Source organism: Gigantopelta aegis, chromosome 6, assembly GCF_016097555.1.
Source record: "Gigantopelta aegis isolate Gae_Host chromosome 6, Gae_host_genome, whole genome shotgun sequence".
Lineage (NCBI taxonomy): Eukaryota > Metazoa > Mollusca > Gastropoda > Neomphalida > Peltospiridae > Gigantopelta > Gigantopelta aegis.
This window is the reverse complement of record NC_054704.1, coordinates 69,867,357-69,890,107: the sequence shown is the minus strand read 5'-3', so window position 1 is coordinate 69,890,107 and position 22,751 is coordinate 69,867,357. Positions and strand designations below refer to the sequence as shown.

General features: G+C 33.5%; 1 protein-coding gene across 1 annotated transcript in view; it reads left to right on the top strand.

Moving 5' to 3' along the window:
* Positions 1–22,284, top strand: part of LOC121376562 (alpha-1,3-mannosyl-glycoprotein 4-beta-N-acetylglucosaminyltransferase B-like) — a 65,808-nt gene extending 43,524 nt beyond the window's left edge. Inside the window, exons 9-14 of the mRNA XM_041504477.1 lie at positions 15,186–15,300; positions 16,625–16,755; positions 17,419–17,526; positions 19,825–20,018; positions 20,191–20,470; positions 21,281–22,284. Coding sequence (XP_041360411.1) covers positions 15,186–15,300; positions 16,625–16,755; positions 17,419–17,526; positions 19,825–20,018; positions 20,191–20,470; positions 21,281–21,307 — 855 coding nt within the window. The 3' untranslated portion in view covers positions 21,308–22,284. The remainder of the gene's footprint in view (positions 1–15,185; positions 15,301–16,624; positions 16,756–17,418; positions 17,527–19,824; positions 20,019–20,190; positions 20,471–21,280) is intronic.
* The last annotated feature ends 467 nt before the right edge of the window (positions 22,285–22,751 follow it).

Sequence of the window (22,751 nt, the reverse complement as noted above, 5' to 3'; positions counted from 1 at the left end):
ATCAGAACGGTCATTCTGTCTTCTGTTTCCACTAACTATTGTTTGATATTTTGTCCTCAGTTGCAGATATAATTGGTTGAAACTGATGATTTTTACTTTCTGTTATTCTGTTTATTCAGCAGTTCTTTATAAAATATTGTAAACTTTTCATTTTGAGGGGATATGAACACTTATAAAAACAACGGAAGTGGTAGTGTTTATCATTAAAATCATTTATCTTGAGTGCCAAATAATATATACACCACAGAGTGCGACGTTTCTAACTGCGTTCAGGCGCATGCGTTTGCAAAAAGTATAACACACGCATATGCGGTTAGTCATTTTTAATTTTTAAGGCCACTACATGAAAAAATATGTGTTTCTTAAATATGCACAGTTGACGAACACATAGTTTAATATTTTTTTAAAAGGAAAAATTCAATTTGTTAAGTGTTCTGGTCCGGTCCGTGTTTTATCAACACTTATCGCTAAAACTTGATGTTGATACTGATAGTTTGTAAAATATAAAATTTTTGATGAATTGATTCATAATTAACACAATTTATACACACAAAATTATTTACAATTATTATGAATGGATTATGAATACTATTCACTACAACAGAGGAACAAAAATGTAGCATACCTTTTGCAGATCGAATGTAATAATTGAAAACAAATTCTAACAACAGGGGTCTTAAAAATCGTAAAAATTAAAGCTTTGGCCTTGTTGATCTGGCACGTGTGAGGTCATGTGACATGCACCGAAAGTTAATTCATCTTTCTCTATTTATAGTCAATTTCTACGAGTCATGTGGACCCGATATTGGTAATTTTAAGGAATAAACAAAAACGACTTAGTAAAATTAATGGTTTTAGAGGTTTGTAAAGTTTTGTATTTAGATACTTACTTTTCTGAACTTTATTGTTTATGAAAATGTTCCTGAACTGTGAAGAAAAACCTCATAAATGAACGACATGTCGATGACAACAAATCAGATGTTGATTGCACGAACTGTTCACGAGAAAACAAAATGAACGGAATTTGAAGCATATCGCAGTTAGGGACGTTGACGATATATATTAAATTTTTGTTTTAATTATTTTTAAATATTATTATAATTTAATACGTATTTTTAAAAATAACTCTTTTATCCAAAAATCTTAACACTAACAAATTTAAACATTAATTAGTACATTTACGGTATTACACTTACAGGTTGCATCATCGTTATTTGTGTTTCGTAAAAAGTAGACCCAAGACAAATTTATAAAGGCCTAAATCTTATAAATTAATATTCAGTTTTTACTACAATAAAGTACAGTGGTGTGGTACTTATTTAAAATCACCATAACCATGCAATAAACATTGTATTTCCACTAATCATTTCTACTAATCATAAGTAAAAGCTCATTACTGACATCGTGTGAAATATACCGGAATTATGCCTATTTCCCTTCATAAAATAATCCCTTGAAGTGTACTCTTGTTACTAACATTTTACTGCACAAACCTACAAGTCTAATTGATACAAATATTGTTTATACAGCTAATTGGTCTTTCTGTTGTCTTGCTTTGACATGTGATTTTGACATCGTGTGTATTGATGCATGCATTCGCTGTCTACTCTAGCACTTCCAGCCATAGAACTTTGCGTTATGTAATCCAGTGGGAAGACATAAATTTCAGAGGTGTTATTAGGACTAAATTCGATAGTTTTATATATGGCAACACTGAATGTCAATACACAGCCACGGTAGCTTGAATTTTTTTATGCTTAGAAAATAACATTTCCCGGGAGAAACGTTTTTTACCGCGGGAGACTTGATCAAATACCGGGAGTCTCCCGCGGAATCCGGGAGGGTTGACAGGTCTGTGTATTGTTTAATGTCCGCAACGATGTCTGCAACGATGTCTCTTGACACGCGGGTGTCAGCTGACTCTGAAGCGTGACGTATATTCGTGCCGAAAGCTGTCCTCAGTTCAGCCAACGAATGTTCTTCCTAACGTTAGCGAACTATTTGATTGGTGTTTGTCGCGTCCATTTGGTTTAATGTGAAGCACACAAACCAGTCGGCCCTTGAGATAACCTACATGTCTTTCAGCCCTGAACTGGCATGTGTATTCAAATTGACACGCATTGTCAGTCTGTTTTTATTACTTTGGTTCAAAGATTTTACAAAGTAAAAATAAAAAGTTACAGATCTTCCAGACATTGCTGTCATACATGTTGAATGCATGCTGTTAAACTTAATAACCGTGATTATTAAAATAAGCAAACATTATAAGGCCTACGCAGAATCTGCATGACACCGTTTCTTGTTACCGGTCGTGAGATCGCTATTACACTAATTGAATATTTGGTATTATTATTATGTTTGAGGTGTTGGATAGATTATGTAACCGTTTGTTCACATCAGAAAACAGAAAATGGCTTAGCGAATGGCTCATTTGGCTACCTACAGCGCGAGCCCTGGGTATGTGCTGTCCTGTCTGTGAGATGGTGCATACAAAAGATCCTTTACTACTAATGGAAAAATATAGCAGGTTTCCTCTCAATAACTACATCAGAATTACCAAATATTTATGATCTAGTGGTGTCGTTAAATAAAATAAACTTTAAAAAAATATATATAATCATTTATCACCTACTAGTCATAATTGTTTCTCAGATACTGATATTAATACATGTATTTCAATCAGTTCGTTCTAGCCCGGGCACCACGACTGGTATATCAAAGGCTGTGGTATGTGCTATCCTGTATGTGGGGTGATGCATATAAAAATTGTTGTGGGTTTCCGTAACTATATGTCAAAATTACCAAATGTTTGACATCCAATAGCTGCATTCCAGCAAGTACTCCACAACTGGTGTAATAAAGACAGTGGTATGTACTATCCTGTCTGTGGAATGGTGCATATAAAAGATCCCTTGCTGCTAATCGAACAGAGTAGACCATGAAGTGGCGACAGCGGGTTTCCTCTCTCAATATCTGTGTGGTCCGACACCATATAACTGTAAATAAAATGTGTTGAGTGAGTCATTAAATCAAACATTTCCTTCCTTCATTCATTCATTCCTTCCAATAGCCGATGATTAACAAATCAATGTGATCTCAATTCAGTTCAGTTCAATTCTTTATATTGCCTTTAGCTTTACGGCTCATCAGTGCAACATTCATAGGCTATGATACATAAGAAGGCTGCAAAATTTTAACAGTACATTATAGTGCAGGAGAATATGAACATAATTAAAATAGCATTAATAAATATTCAAATACAAAACATTTGTTAAACACATTGTTTTATCGTACCATTGAAGTGGATCTTAGTATTTAGTTACTTTATTTAGTTCTTTAATATTCTGTACACTTAATAATGTTATTAATTTATAGGAAGATGGCTTCTTCCAATAATACATTTTAATATGTTTTCTTCTGATGTGATCATAAGTAGGACATTCTAATAAAAGTGATATTCATCTTCAACTTTGTTTAAATTACAATATAAGCAGATTCGTTCTTGTTTTTCATTGTTTCTGTACCTTTCTGTTTCTATCACTAAAGAATGGGCTGATAATCTAAGTTTTGTTAAGAGTATACGATTACATTTAGGAATATATTTTTGTAAATAGTACTGCAAACATGAATAATCAACAATATGTTTATATAAAATACATTTTGGTGAAGTGTTTAACATACTCCATAAATTTTGTTTCGCCTGATCATATGTGTTTCAATTAATGACAACAAGACTATCGTTTTCATGTGGCTGACGTATCCACAAATCACCAAACCCTACTAGCATAATTTTATTCTTCAAAAACATTACCTAGTGATTTCCCTAGATATTAGGCAAGGTATGGTAGACCAAACACTTTTGTGGCATTCTCACCATTATCGGGACACTTGTTTTTCATTAAAAATACATAAAAATTAATGTAATTTATATGCTTGCTTTAATAAATGAATGGCAAAATATATAAAAGGCATACTTTATTAACTAATAATACATTTTTGGGTGTTTTATAAAGGCAATTTTATAATTAATTAGTGAAAAAGGCTTGTTTAATCTCAGGGCAGCATGGCGCTGATTACGGCAAGATGGTGCTAGACTATTGAGGCATGGTGCTGCACCATGCTAAAACAAGCTAGGGAGAACACTAGTTACCCAATTAAAACTTTTTACTGCATTGTCTTGAGACAGATTATAAAGTACACAGGGATTTACCTTGTTTTTCTGAAATGGGGGTCCCTTGGACTCACCTCTTTCTTTTCTGGGGGTCCCAACCTGAAAACAAAGGGTCCCAAAACCACACAAATGACAGAGAGCTGCAGACAACAAATCATGTGTATACTGTATATGTCTCATTAAAGTAAATTTAACAAGCTGTGTTGTTGCTTTTCCTTTCGGGAAATCAATGTCGGTATTCATTGTTTATTCTTTCAAAATCAACATTTCACTTTGATCTGTATAATTATTTGAACCATTTCCTGCAAGCTAAATGACACTCACAATACCATGCGTTGTTTATGAAACGTGCTACTTGTTTGTTAATGCAAATCAGAACATTTAACCAATTTGTTTTATTCGCCCTGGAATTTCCGATTGTGTTCGGCCTGTTGATGAGAAGTTCCGAATGATCGCAAGTCCGCGATCTCTTTCCGGAAATTACCAACTTTACACGATTAAGCACAGCAAAGGATAAAGATGCAGTGTTCCCAGAGATTAAAACTTTTTGTTTTCGATATGGGGAATCCCCATTTGAATACGCAGTTTATAGGTAGAAAAGAAATAGTGTGTTACACAGAATGATCGATCTTTGATAGTGGACAGGGTTACTGAAAATGTCAGATATTTTATGCGTCCCACGGGACGCAGTATCTCTATTTTTGCGGGTCCAGTTAAGTTTTAGTGCGTCCTATACGCAAGTTTTGTGCGTCCGGTAAATCCCTGAGTACAGAATATGCTTCTTTTGAAATACAGTTGTTTGTTGTAAGTAATTTAAACCAGTACTTGATCGTGCAAAACAAACATGTATAGTCCATAGGAATTCTTCCCACTTCGAAATATACCATTATATTATAGGTAGATTTCTTAACATAAAGAAACTTCTTACAAAATTCTAAATGAAATTTTTCGACCTCATTTCCTTTACAAAAACCCCACACTTCACATGAATAACATAAAATACTACTGACATATGTATCGAAAAGATCCCAACATTGTTTTACAGTTCACATGTAAGAGTTTACATTTTGAATACAAGGCGAATAATGCTTTACAACCCTGATCTGCTAGATATTTCTGTAAAAAAAACTAAACTTATTGCCATCGGTCTACAGGCTGGTAGGTACTGGGTTCAGATCCCAGTCGAGGCATGGGATTTTTAATCCAGATACCGACTCCAAACCCTGAGTGAGTGCTCCGCAAGGCTCAATGGGTAGGTGTAAACCACTTGCACCGACCAGTGATCCATAACTGGTTCAACAAAGGCCATGGTTTGTGCAATCCTGCCTATGGGAAGTGCAAATAAAAGATCCCTTGCTGCTAATCGGAAGAGTAGCCCATGTAGTGGCGACAGCGGGTTTCTTCTCAAAATCTGTGTGGTCCTTAACCATATGTCTGACGCCATATAACCGTAAATAAAATGTGTTGAGTGCATCGTTAAATAAAACATTTCTTTCTTTCTTTATATTGACAATAAGTTTCCATTTAGTGGCATAAACATAAATTATCTAATAAGTTTTATAAACATTCTACAGTTTCAGAAAATAAAACTAAATCATGAGCATACATTAATAAAAACAGACTGAGTTCTCCAAATAGGTGCTCTGTAGCCCCATTAACAATAAAACATGTTTCGAAAGCATTTAAGAAGATTGAAAACATTAAAGGAGATTAATTTTTTTTCCGAACATTTACCATTAATAGTGACAGAACATTTAACAGAAGAGGACATTGACCAGGTTTTTATCAGCAATGTTTCTAGACTCCGATAATTAATCAGTACCATTCCCCAATGGCTATGTCGTTTTATATTCCCACTTTTGGAGTAAAACATTCCAAATCTGAATGTAAATAATTACCATTTTTTATTATTATTATATAAAGATATATCTTGACAAACAAGCCTTCCCCTCCTCTATAACGTTTCATTATGCAAAATGGGTGTATTAATTTGACTAAGTTAACTTTAATGAGATGTTTTTTAAATGAAACTGAAAATTCCGAATTTTTGGTAAGACGACGCTCAAATTCCCAAAAGCAAAGCCATGAGTGTCAAGTCCAATTTGAGAAATAAAACCCTGTAGACTGTATCACAGACAAAACTTTACCTCTTACTCCCAGCTTTGATCATTTATACCATAGACTCAGTCTGTCCACATTATCAAATGCTTTACGAAAATCAACAAAACAGCAATATAATCCTTTCTTACTAACGTTTTGGCAATTATAGCATGAAATGCAAACATTGCATCATTAGTACTAACACCCTGGCGAAAACCAAACTGAGCATCTGTAATTAAGTCATAAGTATTACCCACACATTTATTAGATGCCGGTTTAAAATAGATGTAAATAGTTTACAAATACAACTAATTAAAGGGACATTCCTGAGTTTGCTGCATTGTAACATGTTTCCGACTAATAAAATATTTCTACGATTAAACTTAAATATTAAATGTATTTTCTTGTTTAGAATATCAGTGTCTGTATATTCAATGTGTTTCTGGTTGTCTTTATATTTGTAAGAAGCACAAACTGGATTTTGTTTTCAAATAATTTCGTACAAACAAAATAATTTTAGGAAATAAAATGAAATTTAACCTAGTACAAATATTACAACGATCAGAAACATGTTTAATATACAGCCACTAATATTTTATGTACAAAAATGTATTTAATATGTAATTACAATCGTTAAAAAGTCTGTTAGTCGATAACATCTTAAAAATAGGAATGTCCCTTTAAACTAATCCCTCTGTAATTATTGGGGTCACTACAGTCTCCTTTCTTATGCACTGGAACAGTAATAGCATGAGACCAGTCCTCGGGGAAATAAAGTAGTATTATACATCTCAACTAAGAAAGGAAGTAACAGCTGTTTGCCTTCAATAAGACATTCATTCAATATTATGTGGGCTTTTCCACGTTGAAGATTATGGATAGCATATAAAACTTCCTGGGACCTAATTCCTAAATTCTCGCAATTTTGCGATCTTGTAGTGCAATGCTAAAAGACTTGCAAAGAGGATGCTTTGTTGTCTAACAGAGCCCAAGAGAACTTTGTGAATTACATGTAGGCCTGATCTGTTATTGCATTATCCAGTTCTCCATAAATCATTTCCTTTTTCTTGCCAGTAGTCATGATCATCAACATCAACAGTAATTATATAGTTATCATCAACATCAGCCGGTTGTGTGCTAATTTTATCGGAGTCACCACCTAAATCCTTAAAATGTGTAAACAACTCATTAATTGTAAATAAAGGTTGCTCGTTCTTCACTTTACCACCAAACTCACTATAAAACTGCTTAGGATTATGTTTCTTTAAATATTCCAACATGTTGCCTTCATTTCTTTTATACTGTCGTTTTAATTTCTGTTCTAATATTTTCTAACTTCTCTTTTTAATTTTTAGATTCACAAAGTTTTCTTCGTTTTTGACCTTATTAAACTGCAATAGAGCATTTTAGTAAATTTGTCTTATCCTTTGTACTTTATGATCAAACCATGGTCTATCTTCCACATTGCTATATAGTTTAACATTTGAATTACCTCTCTGATTATTAGATACGCAGGTATCTGTATGTGCATTATATTTATCTCTTTGTCTGCACGCTGAAAAAGGGTTCCATCAAACATTTTAATTCTACTGTAAAATTATTAACACTATTATTAACCAAATACTGAGTTACGTCCCCTTCAATCTCAGCTGCCTAATTCAGTTTGTCTGCATTAACAATAAGTAGTTGAATAAACTTATTTTTATATTCACCTTTCCGTTTAAATAAAGATCTCTTTATACTGGTACTATTATCAGTACAGTGCACATTCAACGTGTTCAAATCAACGCTAAATGTTTACTGTAATGTAAGGGAGCGTGGTCTGAAAATTTGGTGAAGTTACACACAATAAATTTATCTATCAGTGGTAAAATATGACACTCATACCATTAGAACCATTAGAACCACAAAACGTAAAATCTTGGGAAAATCTTTGTCTGTCCCTACTATTAAAAATTGTGAAATCTGAAGCTTTACATAAATTTAACAGTCTATTTTCAAAATCATTCAGTCCTACCGGCCTCGGTGGCATCGTGGTTAGGCCATCGGTCTACAGGCTGGTAGGTACTGGGTTCAGATCCCAGTCGAGGCATGGGATTTTTAATCCAGATACCGACTCCAAACCCTGAGTGAGTGCTCCAAAAGGCTGACACCATATAACCGTAAGTGAAATGTGTTGAGTGTGTCGTTAAATAAAGCATTTCTTTCTTTTTTTCATTCAGTCCTGTATCTGGGTTTATCGGTCTTATTAACAACTCGTCAGTTACATGTGTGAATAATGAAGCTAATTTATTCTGCAGGGTGTATACTACCAAATCAAATCCCATAGACAACAATAGTAACATATGTGGCTAAAACTCCTACCTGCAACGTATCAACCGACATAAACGCCACGGATATAAATACTACCACCCCTCACACTTAAAGTGAATCAGAAAAAATTGGGGGTCAAGCTGCTCGTTTCTGAGATAACGGGTAGCGTCTATGACTACCCTAGTTCCGCACAAAATTCGAGTACTTTTTTTTACAGGTACCCCATACATGTTTCAAGCACAAGGCTACTTGACACATTGGTACTAGATGAAATAAAATTGCATTTTTTTTTTACCCAGATGAAACTATTATTTTTTACAACCAACACACTCACATTTATAACCAATCACAGGACTTGTGGTGTTCACTTCTCTATCAAAAGTTCGGTGCACCTCGAACTTTGACCCAGTCGTTAGTTATTTGGTTTAGTACTACCTATACTGATAACATACATTTTTCAAAAAGTGTCCAGCTATGTGTCTTTATGACAACCAGGATCTGGTGTATTCTGACATAAACTGGCAACCTCACTGAAACTGTTGTTTCTACAGTGCAACCTAATATTATGTACACCTCAAAAAGCATATATATTGCATATAGTTTTGTACAAATGCAATATGTCATATTAAACAACAAAATGTTTTAAAATAAAACTCCTGAAGATATTTACTTTCAGTTGGGTGTGTGTACTCAGGTATATATGTAGAGACAACAAAGATAGTCAGAGTACCTCTACCCCTTTAAAGAATTCCATTAAAACACATGCACTTGATTGACCCCTAGATTATGAAGACCTTAACAGGCACATCAAAGAAATATCAGTATTAAAAAATACACTGTCTGAGGAAGGAAACACAAACATGACTGTACCTGTATGAAGTAATGACTTAATGTCCTCAACATTAGTGTTGGGAGGAAATCCTGTATGCTGGATGTGAGTGTCTTCAAGTTACCAGGTGTGGAAATTTCAAATCCATCAGCCATGTTGATTTTCATAATGAACCATCAAAATCATTGGCAGCCACCCATATTCCGGACTATATTTATTTATTTATAGCCTACTGTAATTGGAGGTTTTAATAGTTGTGATATCTGCAATTATCATGCAGGTTTCACACATTTATTTTTGATTAATTACTGAAAAAAAACAATTTTTAAATGACAAAATTACCCGAACATCTATTTTCTTGCATTATTTTCTAATCCGGATGAATACAATATGTACATTAGATGTATTCCTACAATCTGTAATCCAGCATTTTATTTAGCTAGTAACATTAGGTAATACAGCTTTAACAATAAAATAAATTATCAACTTAATCCAAGGCAGATAATCAAATCTGAAAAAAATTGGTTTTGAATCTAGTATAAACTCAAAATGCTTTTCATGAGAGCTAACTAAGTGATTATTAAGAAAGAAAAAATGATCTGGAGATCTAAGTATATGTTTAACAACCTTATTGTTATGTACAAACAAGAACAGAAGGCACAATAGTGACAACAAATTTAATTATGTTTTTGGTAAAAGTTTTTCTTCAAATTTACTTTAAATTTTGCATAAAACTACAAATTTGTCTAAAATATAACGTAGCACCCTATAAATATGTCAAAATAACAATACAAATCAAGTTCTTTACAAATTTGAGTTTTCAGAATTTCATACATAAAAATTTAACAATGTTAATGGAAACTAAAGACATTAACCCACTATTGGCACATGCTATTTTTAAAATAAAAAAGTAAATTGCTATTAAAATCTTAGTTCAGGTTGCCTATATATAATACCATATTTAAGAGCAGTTGTATATGGCAAGTCGAATACCATGTAAAAAGAAATTATTGAAATCTTTACAGTATGAATTATAGGCCAAAACCAACTTTTCTTCAGTGCTAACTTTGATTCAAACTCCATTCAGAGCCATGTACAGAGATTATTGTCATGGTCAAGGGCATTGTGAACTTGCATGGTCGAGTGATAGCTAATTAATCAACCAGTATAGTTTAATTAAATAAAATGACAAAATCATAATATTTGTTATTATGCACTGAATATGTGCTATAGGGTGTATACTACCAAATCAAATCCCATAGACGACAATAGTAACATATGTGGCTAAAACTCCTACTGCAACGTATCAACCGACATAAACGCCACGGATATAAATACTACCACCCCTCACACTTAAAGTGAATCAGAAAAAATTGGGGGTCAAGCTGCTCGTTTCTGAGATAACGGGTAGCATCTATGACTACCCTAGTTCCGCACAAAATTCGAGTACTTTTTTTTACAGGTACCCTATACATGTTTCAAGCACACGGCTACTTGACACATTGGTAATAGATGAAATAAAATTGCATATTTTTTTTACCCAGATGAAACTATTATTTTTTACAACCAACACACTCACATTTATAACCAATCACAGGACTTGTGGTGTTCACTTCTCTATCAAAAGTTCGGTGCACCTCGAACTTTGACCCAGCCGGAAGTTATTTGGTTTAGTACTACCTGCAAATGATCTAGTGGTGTCGTTAAATCATTTATGTAAATTCACAACAGCAATCAACAGTTCTGCCACAAAAAGCTGTTGCAAAATTGATCTGCAATCGCATTTTAATCATTATCAGGTTTTTACTTTGTTATATTACCTGTACTAAATTACCACCGCAAATTTGTGTCAATTTTGAGGACTGTTTGATTGCTTATAAGTTACATAATAAAAATTATTTATCTTCTGTTTAATTTGTAGAAATAATCTAATTTCTGTTGTACCGAATGACAGTTACATTGTCAGGTAATTTGCTCCTATTTAATTAGCTTGTCGTGTTAGATGTGTCGTGCTTCAAGACATTAAAGAACAATTCATTATGGCAGGTATGTGTTCCCTGCAGTGAAAAGCAGTTAATTAGTTCCGAGTTGACCTCTACCTAATGCACGCAGTGCCATTGTGTAATTAAGCCTGTCGAGAAAGCCTGTGATACAGCAGTTAACTGTTAGCAAGCAGAGGGCAAGATGGAGCTGGCTGCAGGAAAACAGTCACCCAAGTCACATAGAGAATAATACATGAGTGGCCGTTAGATAGCATTTATCTCACAAGTTGTTTTAAAATGTATCTATAATGAGCTAAAGCAAGTTTGATACATTTTTTTAAACAACAAGTTGTGAGATAAACGGTATCTTAACGGACACGAATGTATTATTCTATTTCTTACATATCCTCAAAAAACAGGTTTTAAAAGATTAAAAGATATTAACAACCCTTTGCACTTGTAGCTGACTTACACGTCACAGACACATGATTGTCAGGTTAACTATATGTCACATGGTAATCAATTTCCATTGTGTTGTTTTTCATTGAATATATGGCATTGGTGACCTGGTCATCACCTAGAAGCAGCCAGTCGTATGTCTTAAAATTGTTAACACACATATCACTATGTGTGTAAACAGGGTATGTGTTATCATAAATAGCGCATGGTGTTTTCACTAACGGGTGTGTAAGAAAATGGGTTCCTGTTGATACATTCAAATCAAATCAGTTTATTCATAAATACATACATGTAAATAGTAAAAATGAGTTGTACCATGTATTGTGGTCCATTAATTAATACATGAAAAACAAACTAATATGACAATGATAGAAATCACAATTTGTTAAAGCATAGGCTTATTATACTATTCAAAAGCAGTGAAAGGAACACATGTGCAGTAATTATATGTAGATAAATTCTGATATCAGTCAGGATTATATTTAATTTGTGTTTTATGAAAGGACATTTTATTGCTCCATGAGAAATATGTACATATTAAAATTAATTTTGTTCAGTAATGCTACAATTATTAGCATATAGTATCAATATATAAATATTAGCAAAATCCAAATAAGTGACATATTAGTGACCTGAAAGATTAGCGAGGTCAGTATATCCAAAAACATATAGTAACAATACTAGTATATTGTAACCTTGTAATAAAACAACCATGTGAGTGTAAATCATAGAATATCAGTGATCTTAAAATAGAGAAATCCAAATAAGTGACATATTAGCGACATAAAGGCTAAAAGCATTAGCGAGGTCAGTATATTCGAATTTGTTTTAATAATAACAATAACAGTAATTTGTATCCAAGTAGTAAAACAGTCACATAAATGCCAGTAGTGCTGTAAAATTATAAAATATTAGCAATCTTAAAATTAAGCAAAATCCAAATAAGTAACATATTGGTGACATAAAACATTAGTGAGGTCGGTATATTATTTAAAAAATTAATATTAATAATAACAGTAAATTGTAACTTATTAATTAATGCATATACATGTAGGTAATACATAGAGATTATTATATGAGCTTGTGTGTCGTACTGATTTTACAAAACAAGTGTCAGGATTATTTTATTTACCGAGCGAGAGTTTCGTAAAATCAGTACAATTACAATCAGCGAGTGTAATAATTTCTTTATTATCGACATTATCCAAAATATTATTTTTATAAATAACAAGCTAGGACCATGTCAAAATGTTTGAAATGTAACTAAAAAGAGACGACGAAACGACGTTATTTCCCCAAATGACGTCATTTTTGATAAGTGTTTACACTGAGGAAGCCACATTAAGTTATGACATCGCTTCACACAAAATTACGTCATTCGTGGTGCACGTGAAATCATTATGACACACGTGGGTCATACTGGTTATATTTCCCTGAATATCTTGAACTGCAGGTATGTGGATACTTATAACATCTATACGACATAAGATTTTTGTTACATTTTTATTATTTTTTAAATCTTTCTTTTTAGATTTAGCGTCATCAATTAATTATTGGTCTTTTGTATGGCTTCATTAAATTTGATAACATTTTCTGATTTGCAGTATGTACATGTAGTCTTTGAGAAAGTGCATTAGAAATTTTTCTTGCTGCTTTCAATATGAGTAGCATGGTGTGGTGGCATTTGGGTTTTTCCATTTGTTATATTACAAATAGCCATATACATGTATATTTGAAACATATATGTTAGAAATCAAACAATATGGAGAAGGCCTAGTAAGTTGTATAAAGTGTGCCTAATCCATTTGTTCTTTAAAAAAGCAATACAATATGTTTCAATCAAAACAAACAAGTATTGTAGTTTAAAATGTGTGGATATATATATATATGTTAACTATTCCTTTCCTTCACAAGAATAACATAGTGGGGGTTGGGGGGAATCGACCCTGCTGCTCATTGCTCCTCATTCTACCACCAGGTAACAAGCAGATCATACCTACCGGGGTACATGTACCTGATAAAAAGATTATGTTTTATGATAAAATGATAAATTATCTAATACTGCTTATTAGTGTTTTCTTCATGCTAAATATGTCGATTATTTACTGGATACTAAACGTTTCTTTCATACTGATACGGTTATGCAGTGACAACTAACAACTAGCAAGGGTTTAGAAACCTTAGTTTATTACTGAAATATATTATTATTGTGCACTCTGTTGTGTTGTGTTGAGAGTTACGCACTTTTACTTGATTTACAGTTATTGCAGATGTTGCCATGGCGATACATTGTATGTCTACCTTTACAATGATGCAGAAGTGTATATAAAAGAAATCTGAATTATTGTTAAAGTAGCTGGTGTATATATATGCCAAGTTATAGTATTACCAGCACAATTTCTGTTATTCAGGAATTATTACTTCTTCTTTTTTTATATAAGCTAGAATTTGTCACTAAATGTTAATTGAATCAACTGGATGCTTAAAACAAACTGGCGTGTTTGTAATAATGTGAAAATGCTTTAATATTTTGTGCATATATTTAAAACAATTTGTTTTTCTTCATTTTTTGCATGCTGTCAGCAGAAAATGCTGCCCAATGTTATGTCTTTGTCAAAGCACTGCATATAGAATTTGCAGCCTAGTAGAGGCCCCTCATTTCAGTTCAAATTTAAATCAGTATCTCTCCACAATCATTGAGAATATATGTAAATAATTTTGCCAGTGACAAGAATTATGTGTGATCTCTCTTGGGTTTTTTTTATTTTTTATTTTTTTTTTTTTACCAGCAAGCAAAGAGTTAATAATAATTATAATAATTAAAAAACCCCAACAAACACAGAAAGATACAGATTTAATCTACTGGGTACTAATCGTGCTATTAATAAAGCAATACATGCATGTTTAACAGTATTCAAACAAAAAAGATATTTAGCTAAAACTTCATTTGTTAAGTTGTTTGGACTGTTGGGATCGTCACTGAACATTTTGTTCAATATCAATTCACGATTCACCATTTGCTGTGCAAGTTTTAGATGTAACAAATAAAATCTTAAATCAGCTTCCATTCAGGGGATTTGAACCACATACCTTCTGTATGGAAGTCCAGCACTCTACCAACTGATCTAATGGGGAAATTTCCACTAGCTACTGCAGGTAGGAACACTGCACCAACGCTTACTATACTGAGATTACTACACTATTCTAAAATGTAAAATTGTCATTTTTGTTTTATTTTTAAAAACAGAATGTTCCCTGCATTCACACTGAAATATACTGTAATCGATGTACTGTGTTGTATGTTTAAGCCATATTATTATTATTTTCACAGCTGGAGGATGATGTAATAGCCAAACCTGGATACCTGTCAATCATGAAGTCATTTGCACATCAACAGAAAATAGATGATTGGATGTTGCTGGAGTTCTCTGCTCTTGGATTTATAGGTTATTTTAAAAAAAAAAACTATTTCTGTTCAAATGTTGTTGTTAGTCATGATAGCTAGTGTATTATATTATGTAGTTTTATTTTACTTTTTAGCACTACTTTAGCTTTTTATAAACTAGCTTTTTAACAGTTTGATCTACATGCAAATTGTAATAGTTAAATGGGGAATTTTGTTGACATGAAACATTTTGTTCAGTATATTTTTGTGATTCTACATACAAGATTAAACATTGCTATAGTTTTAAGTAGTAGTTGTTAATCACTTTTCATTGATTAGGCCAAACAAAAAAATAGGTGTGTTTCCGGTCGACCGACCGTCCCTAGTTTTACTCCCCCCCCCCACGACACTAATTTTTTTTTCTCTTAAAATGAAAAAAGAAAAGAAAAAAAAATAATAATAAAAAAAAAAAGAAGTAAAAGTAAAAGAGGACAACATCACCAAACAAGAGTATTTCCTTCCTTGCACATTGTTTACGTACTATTATACGATCCATTTTGCACATGTAATTCCCTTCCGAAAAACATTGAGAAATTATGGAAACGCTTTTATAATAGAGTTCCTTCCCCTGATTAGCTACCACCGAACAGCTTGGTCGGTCACGGAAGTAACCGAATGTACGAACATAGCCTTGGTACAGGTTATTTCAATATTTTAAACATCTGTTTATGCCACAAATCCATATATATTATTTATAGATAATGCTATATAAGTACACACACATTAAGGAAGAAAGGGAATGGGGGTGGGGGGGTGCAATCAGAAACACACCTATTTTTTTGTTTGGCCTTAACAAGTGATTAATGGTAAACAGTAGATCAACTCCTGCAATTGCCTGCGGCAATTGACAAGAAGGAAAGAAATGTTGTATTTAACAATTCACTCAACACATTTTATTTACGGTTATATGGCATCAGACATATGGTTAAGGACCACACAGATATTGAGAGAGGAAACTGACTGTCCCTACTTCATGGGCTACTCTTTTCGATTACCAGCAAGGGATCTTTTATATGCACCATCCCATAGACAGGATAGCACATACCACGGTATTTGATGTACCAGTCGTGGTGCACTGGCTGGAGCGAGAAATAGACAGCAATCGGCAATGCCATGAAGATTGCTGTGGAGGCTTTTTTCATTCTCCATGGCACGTTTTTGTGCTGTGGACTATATTAGAAACATTTTCCACGTCATGTTTTTTGCCGTGGACATTTTCTTAATTGCAGAGGTTGTAGACAGTTTTGTGTATTTGATGAGTGAGTTTGTAAGTCTGGTCACAGTGATGTATCAGAAAAGGTTGACTAAATAATTTGTCATTTCAGGAAAGATGTTCAAATCGGCCGATCTTCCATATGTTGTCGAGTTCTTCCTCATGTTCTACGCAGACAAACCCATCGACTGGCTACTAGATCACCTGCTCATGGTCAAAGTCTGTAACCCTGAGAAAGATTTGGTATGATGGCAATGAAAATCATTATATAAAACACGTACACAGATGACAGACAGGTAGACGGTCACACAGAAACACGTATATGCACACACGCACACAAACTCACATTGCTGATCATCAGAGAAGGTTAAACTGACTTGAAGATTTTAAGTGGAGAATTATTTGATGAACTGTAAGTTCTAGGCCAACAAAACTTGGTTCATAACTGCATCAATATCTGTTCATCTCAATGCATGTTGTTATTATTATTTTTTAATTTTATTTTTAATTAAAATAGTTTAGCATTTAACACCATGTAAAGAAATTTTTTTAAAACAAAAATATATATACCGTTAAACCCCTCTAAACCGGACACCCTTGGGACCAAGTAAAATGTCTGGTTTTAAGAGGTATCTGGTTTAGTGAGGTTAAGTTCTTTACTGATTTTAAAAAAAGGACCATGAAAAATGTCCGGTTTTGAGAGAATTCCGGTTTACACGGTCCGGTTTTGAGAGGTTTCACTATATATATATATATATATATATATATATATATATATATATATATATATATATATATATATATATATATATATATGGATGCAACTATGAGCAATACCAAATGAGTTTAAGGTAGGTGAGACATTTAATTGGATGGACTTTTTGATTATTTGATCTTCTCTTCCAGAAACACTGTGGCCGTATGAAGCTTGCTGTGCGCCGCAGATTCAAGCCGTCCCTTTTTCAGCATGTTGGTGTCACATCGTCCCTCAAGGGGAAAGTCCAGAAACTAAAGGTCTGTAGTTTCAAGGTTTTTAATTTCAGTCTTTTGATTATTCACTTGATTTGAGGTTGTGAGGGTTTTTTTGCTATTCATTTAATGAAGTGAGACATTTTTATGAATCAACTGATATCCAACAGTCTTTTCTATAAACACCAAGCCGACCAAGATATTACATATACTCCACTTAAAAGGACAGTCCTGAATTTGTTACTGTTATAAAGTTTAAAGTTTGTTTTGTTTAACGACACCACTAGAGCACATTGATTTATTAATCATCGGCTATTGGATGTCACACATTTGGTAATTTTGACATATAGTCTTAGAGAGGAAACCTGCTACATTTTTCCATTAGTAGCAAGTGATTTTTTTTATATGCACCATCCCACAGACAGTATAGCACATACCACAGCCTTTGTATACCAGTTGTGGTGCACTGGTTAGAACGAGAAATAGCCCAATTGCCTTGATAAAGTCAGAACGTTGCTCTGCATTTAGAGTTGAGTGTGCATTCTATTTCATTTTCCACAAACAGAGGTCCCAACGTCGTGATATTTAAGTCAGTGGTTTAAACATCTGTGGATGTTCATTTCAATGCATGCTTTACGTAAAATGAAAAGAGGTGTCATTTTGGTATTTAACTTGTCTTAGAGTTTTGCATTTAGCTCTGTTCCTCACTATCAATCGTAGCTCAATTAGCTGCACTCGTGGATGTTTATCTCGATCCGTTAAAAGAATTTTTAATAATTAAATTAAATGTTTCATGTATTTTAGGATCACAAAATAAAACATTTTATATTTTTAAAAAATTCTGACGCATTTAAGTCCATTAAATTGTTGCCTAATTTGTTGTTTTGAATATAACATGTTACCCAAGCTTGCATGTTGAATTTAAATCTATCTCACTATAATGTTCAGCTTTTCTGAAACCATGTCAGCATTGTAACAGCTGAAGGTCGGGATGTAGCTCAGTGGTAAAGCGCTCGCTTAATGCACAATCGGTCTAGGATCGAATCCTGTCGGTGGGCCCATTGGGCTATCTATTGTCCCAGCCAGTGCACCACGACTGGTATATCAAAGGCTGTGGTATGTGTTATCCTGTCTGTTGGAATGGTGCATATAAAAGATCCCTTGCTACTAATGAATAAATGTAGTGGGTTTCCTCTGTAAGACTATATGTCAGATTATTTGATGAACTGTAATTCCTAGACCAATAAAACTTGGTTCATAACTGCATCAGTATATGTTCATCTCAATCCCATGTTTTTGTTATTATTTTTTAATTTTTTTTTTTTTATTAAAATAGTTTCGCATGTAACACGTAAAGTTTTCTCATGTAGGTCCATTTCTCACAAAATTTTAAGTCCTATATCAATGAAACTTGGTTTATAGTTGCATCTATAAATGTGCATCACAATGCATGTAAAGGGCGGGACGTAGCCCAGTGGTAAAGTGCTCGCTTGATGCGTGGTCGGTCTGGAATCGATCCTTATCGGTGGGCCTATTTGGCTATTTCTTGTTCTACCCAGTGCACCACGACTGGTATATCAAAGGTCGTGGTATGTGCTATCCTGTCTTGGATGCTGCATATAAAAGATTTCCTCTGTAAGGCTATATGTCAAATTACGAAGTGTTTGACATTCAATAGCTGATGATTAATAAATCAATGTGGTCTAGTGGTGTCATTAAACAAATTTCTGAACGTGAGAACATATAACAATCACAGGTGTGTAGCCCACAGTGAGGTCGTGGGTCCTGTTTTTTCACTTGACATGTATACTTGTAAATGGAGAGTGATCTGGTTCTGGACTTTTTTTTTCAGAAACCCTTGAGATATTTAGTTGGAATGTTGTATATAGCTCTATCATGTACTGTTACTGATCAAGTTTAAGTTTCATGGTGATTTACCCACTTTTCACAGAGATATGGCCCTTGACCTCGAATTTTTGTTTTGCAGTGCTTCAAGATATTGAGCTGACATTTTTTGGATAGCTCTATCATGTACTGTTACAGATCAAGTTTGACTTTCATGGCGATTTACCCATTTTTATGGAGTTATGACCCTTGAACATAGGATATATGAAGAAGAGAAAAATCTGGCCTTTTGTTTGGCAATGTCTCAAGATATTGAGCTGAAATTTTATGGATAGCTCTATCATGTAGAGTTACAGATCAAGTTTTAATTTCATTGTAATTTACCCATTATTCACAGAGTTATGGCCCTTGAATTTAGGAGATACAAAATGTTGTTGGGGCCCAGTAGTGGACATGTATTGTTTTAGCAGTGTTTTCAGAATTATTGTTCTTGTTTAGGATAAAGATTTTGGAAAGCTGGGATTGTTCCGTGCCCATGTGAACCCATCAGCAACTCTGTCGACCTCACTGCACACTTACAAGAAGTATCAGCTCTTCAAGGCCTATGTGGGCGAAACATTCTTCTGGGCAACCAACCCCTCGGAGGGAGATATTATTGACTTCAAGTTTACACCACCCGTTAATGTTGAAAAGTAGGTGGATTTTCTTTTCTTTTTTCTTTCTTTTTTATTTAAATGTTGTTGTTTTTTTTGTGTAATTTACCAAATCTGTTCCCATTGCTAATAACAGGCTTCCACAAATTCAAAATTGGCATAACCTGAAAATACGAATTGTATTTCTAACAAATGATTTTCATTGTTGCAGGTTTTTGTTTCGTAGTGGTAACATCGATCACATGGATGACCGGTTGTATGATGCCACAGTAGAAATTCTTCCAGCCCAGCAGCCCAAGGGCCCCATTGACCTGTCAGATTTGAATTTATTTGCGGGACAGAAACAGCCGAAGGAAAACGGTTATTACATTATAGGACTATTCAATGACAAAGGCTTTGTGGAAAGCACGGTGCCTGAGACTCTGGGCAAAATAGATGTGCTGCGAATTCACTTTCATTCCAAGAGTGAAAACTGGGTTATTCTTAGTGAGGTAAGATTAAATGTGTTACTATGATGGTAATTGTGAAAGGGAAACAACTCTTACAAAATGTATTGTATTGGGCTTGTGTTAGGGAAATAGGTCAGTTTAAGTGTTAGCAACTCATAACCATATGTTGGATTGAGTTTTAGATTAAGCAAATAAGTCAGATTAAATTTGTTACCCTAATTATTGTAATTGCTAAAGGGGAACGACTCTTACAAATGTATTGTATAGGATTTGTGTTAGGGAAGTAGATAAGATTAAGTGTTAGCAACTCATAACCATATGTTGGATTGTGTTTGTGATTAAGCAAATAAGTAAGATTAAATTTGTTGCCCTAATTATTGTAATTGCTAAAGGGGAACAATTCTTACAAATGTATTGTATAAGGTTTGTGTTAGGGAAGTAGATAAGATTAAGTGTTAGCAACTCTTAACCATATGTTGGATTGTGCTTGTGATTAAGCAAATAAGTAAGATTAAATTTGTTACCCTAATGATTGTAATTGCTAAAGGGAAACAACTTTGCACGTGTTAGGACAATTACACTTGCTATTTACTTGGAATTTTGTGTCTTTTTCTGTGTACTAATGTATTTGTTTTGCATGTCTTCTGTAATAAGCTGAGTGTTCACTTCAGTGACATAGAAAACACCATTTGTTGCATAACCTACATATGTTATTAATACTGGCATATAGTGAACAATTAATTAAACATAATGAAACATGCCATTGAAGAAGTAAAACCTAGACGTATTCCTGTTACGAACAATTAATGTTTCACAAGAGAAGTAAAAACTTGATCTGTGTTTGTGTTTCAGATTCTAATCAAAGAAAGGAAGGCATAACAACATCGGCTGCAGGATCATGTGTGTGCGCGCGCATGTATGTGTGTGTGTGTGTGTGTGTGTGTGTGTTCATGCATATGTGTCTGTGTATGTCTTTGGTGTGTGTTGTGTGTATGTCCATGCAAGTATGTAGTATATATGTGTGAGTGTGCATGTGCGTCCATGCATGTGTGTGTGTCAGCCAGAGATTGGTGCTGTGAAAATAATTTTGTTGCTCTATTGCACACCTTGATGCCAAACTTGCATGATAGTGATATCTACTAGTATTTACTCTATTTAGTTTATACCTGTATCCACCTAGTTTTAAGTACTTAGTACACTTCCATATTAGGTATATATTTTCTTCATACAAGACATTGTTTAAAACTGATTTCAAGCAGTGGATAAATCGGCCATTTAATATTGGTGCGAACTCTTGACAGATGTATTTGATTATCTGTTGATTGACATGTTTAATACAAGAGAAAATGTTTAGATGTTCTACAAATGGTACCAAACGGGAAATTTCATACGTGTTGATCAGTACTTATCTGATACATGAAAAAATGTTATTCAAATTGTACTACTGTAAGTGGAAGGATTGTACTCGGAACATGAAGATGTTATTCACTTTACTGTAGATAATCTTGTGTAATCCAGGGGTGGGAATTCGCCTCAGATCTGCAGTTTTCCTCTCATGGAATATTGCATTTCCTCGCATTTTAATGTGTCAGATTGCACAGATTTTAAACTAGGTTTCAAAAATTTCCCGGACCCTTCTAGATTTCCTCTTTTTTGCAGTTCTTAATTGCCATCCCTGGTAATCTGAAATTATTTATCATGGTTAGACTGGACTATAACTGTGTTGAAATCCTTAAATGTGTTGCTAACTCAATAACAGTTAGCAATATATATATATATATATATAAAATACAATCATTTCCAAACACAATCAACATATTTTTATCACACACTTGTCAGTTATTATTAAATAATATTTTATGCTATATATGTGTGTTTGTGTGTGTGCACATATATAAAATGTTTTGCTACAAAATACGATTTTGAAAAATGGACTCAAAGTAATTTTTATATAAACATTAATTGTAATTAAATATAACATTTTAGAACAAAAGCTAGTATTTCCTTATTTCCTTGATAAATGAGTTACCAGTTATTATCAAGTTTATGTCCTGAGTGAAAATGATTTTATGAGGGACATAAGTTTTAATAACTGGTACCGAGTTTGTTATATATTTATTGCCCCAGCTATTTCGTTTTTCTTTCTAAAAAGCCTTTATTTTCGATATACATACATGTATATGTATATAGAAATGGTATTGGTAAGTAAGCGTCCAATTGTAATGTACGTTACACCAATGCAGAATATTTCTCAATGAGAAAAAAAAATCATATTTTCCACATTATGAATAACTTCTGGGGTAATAAAAATAAATATCTCACA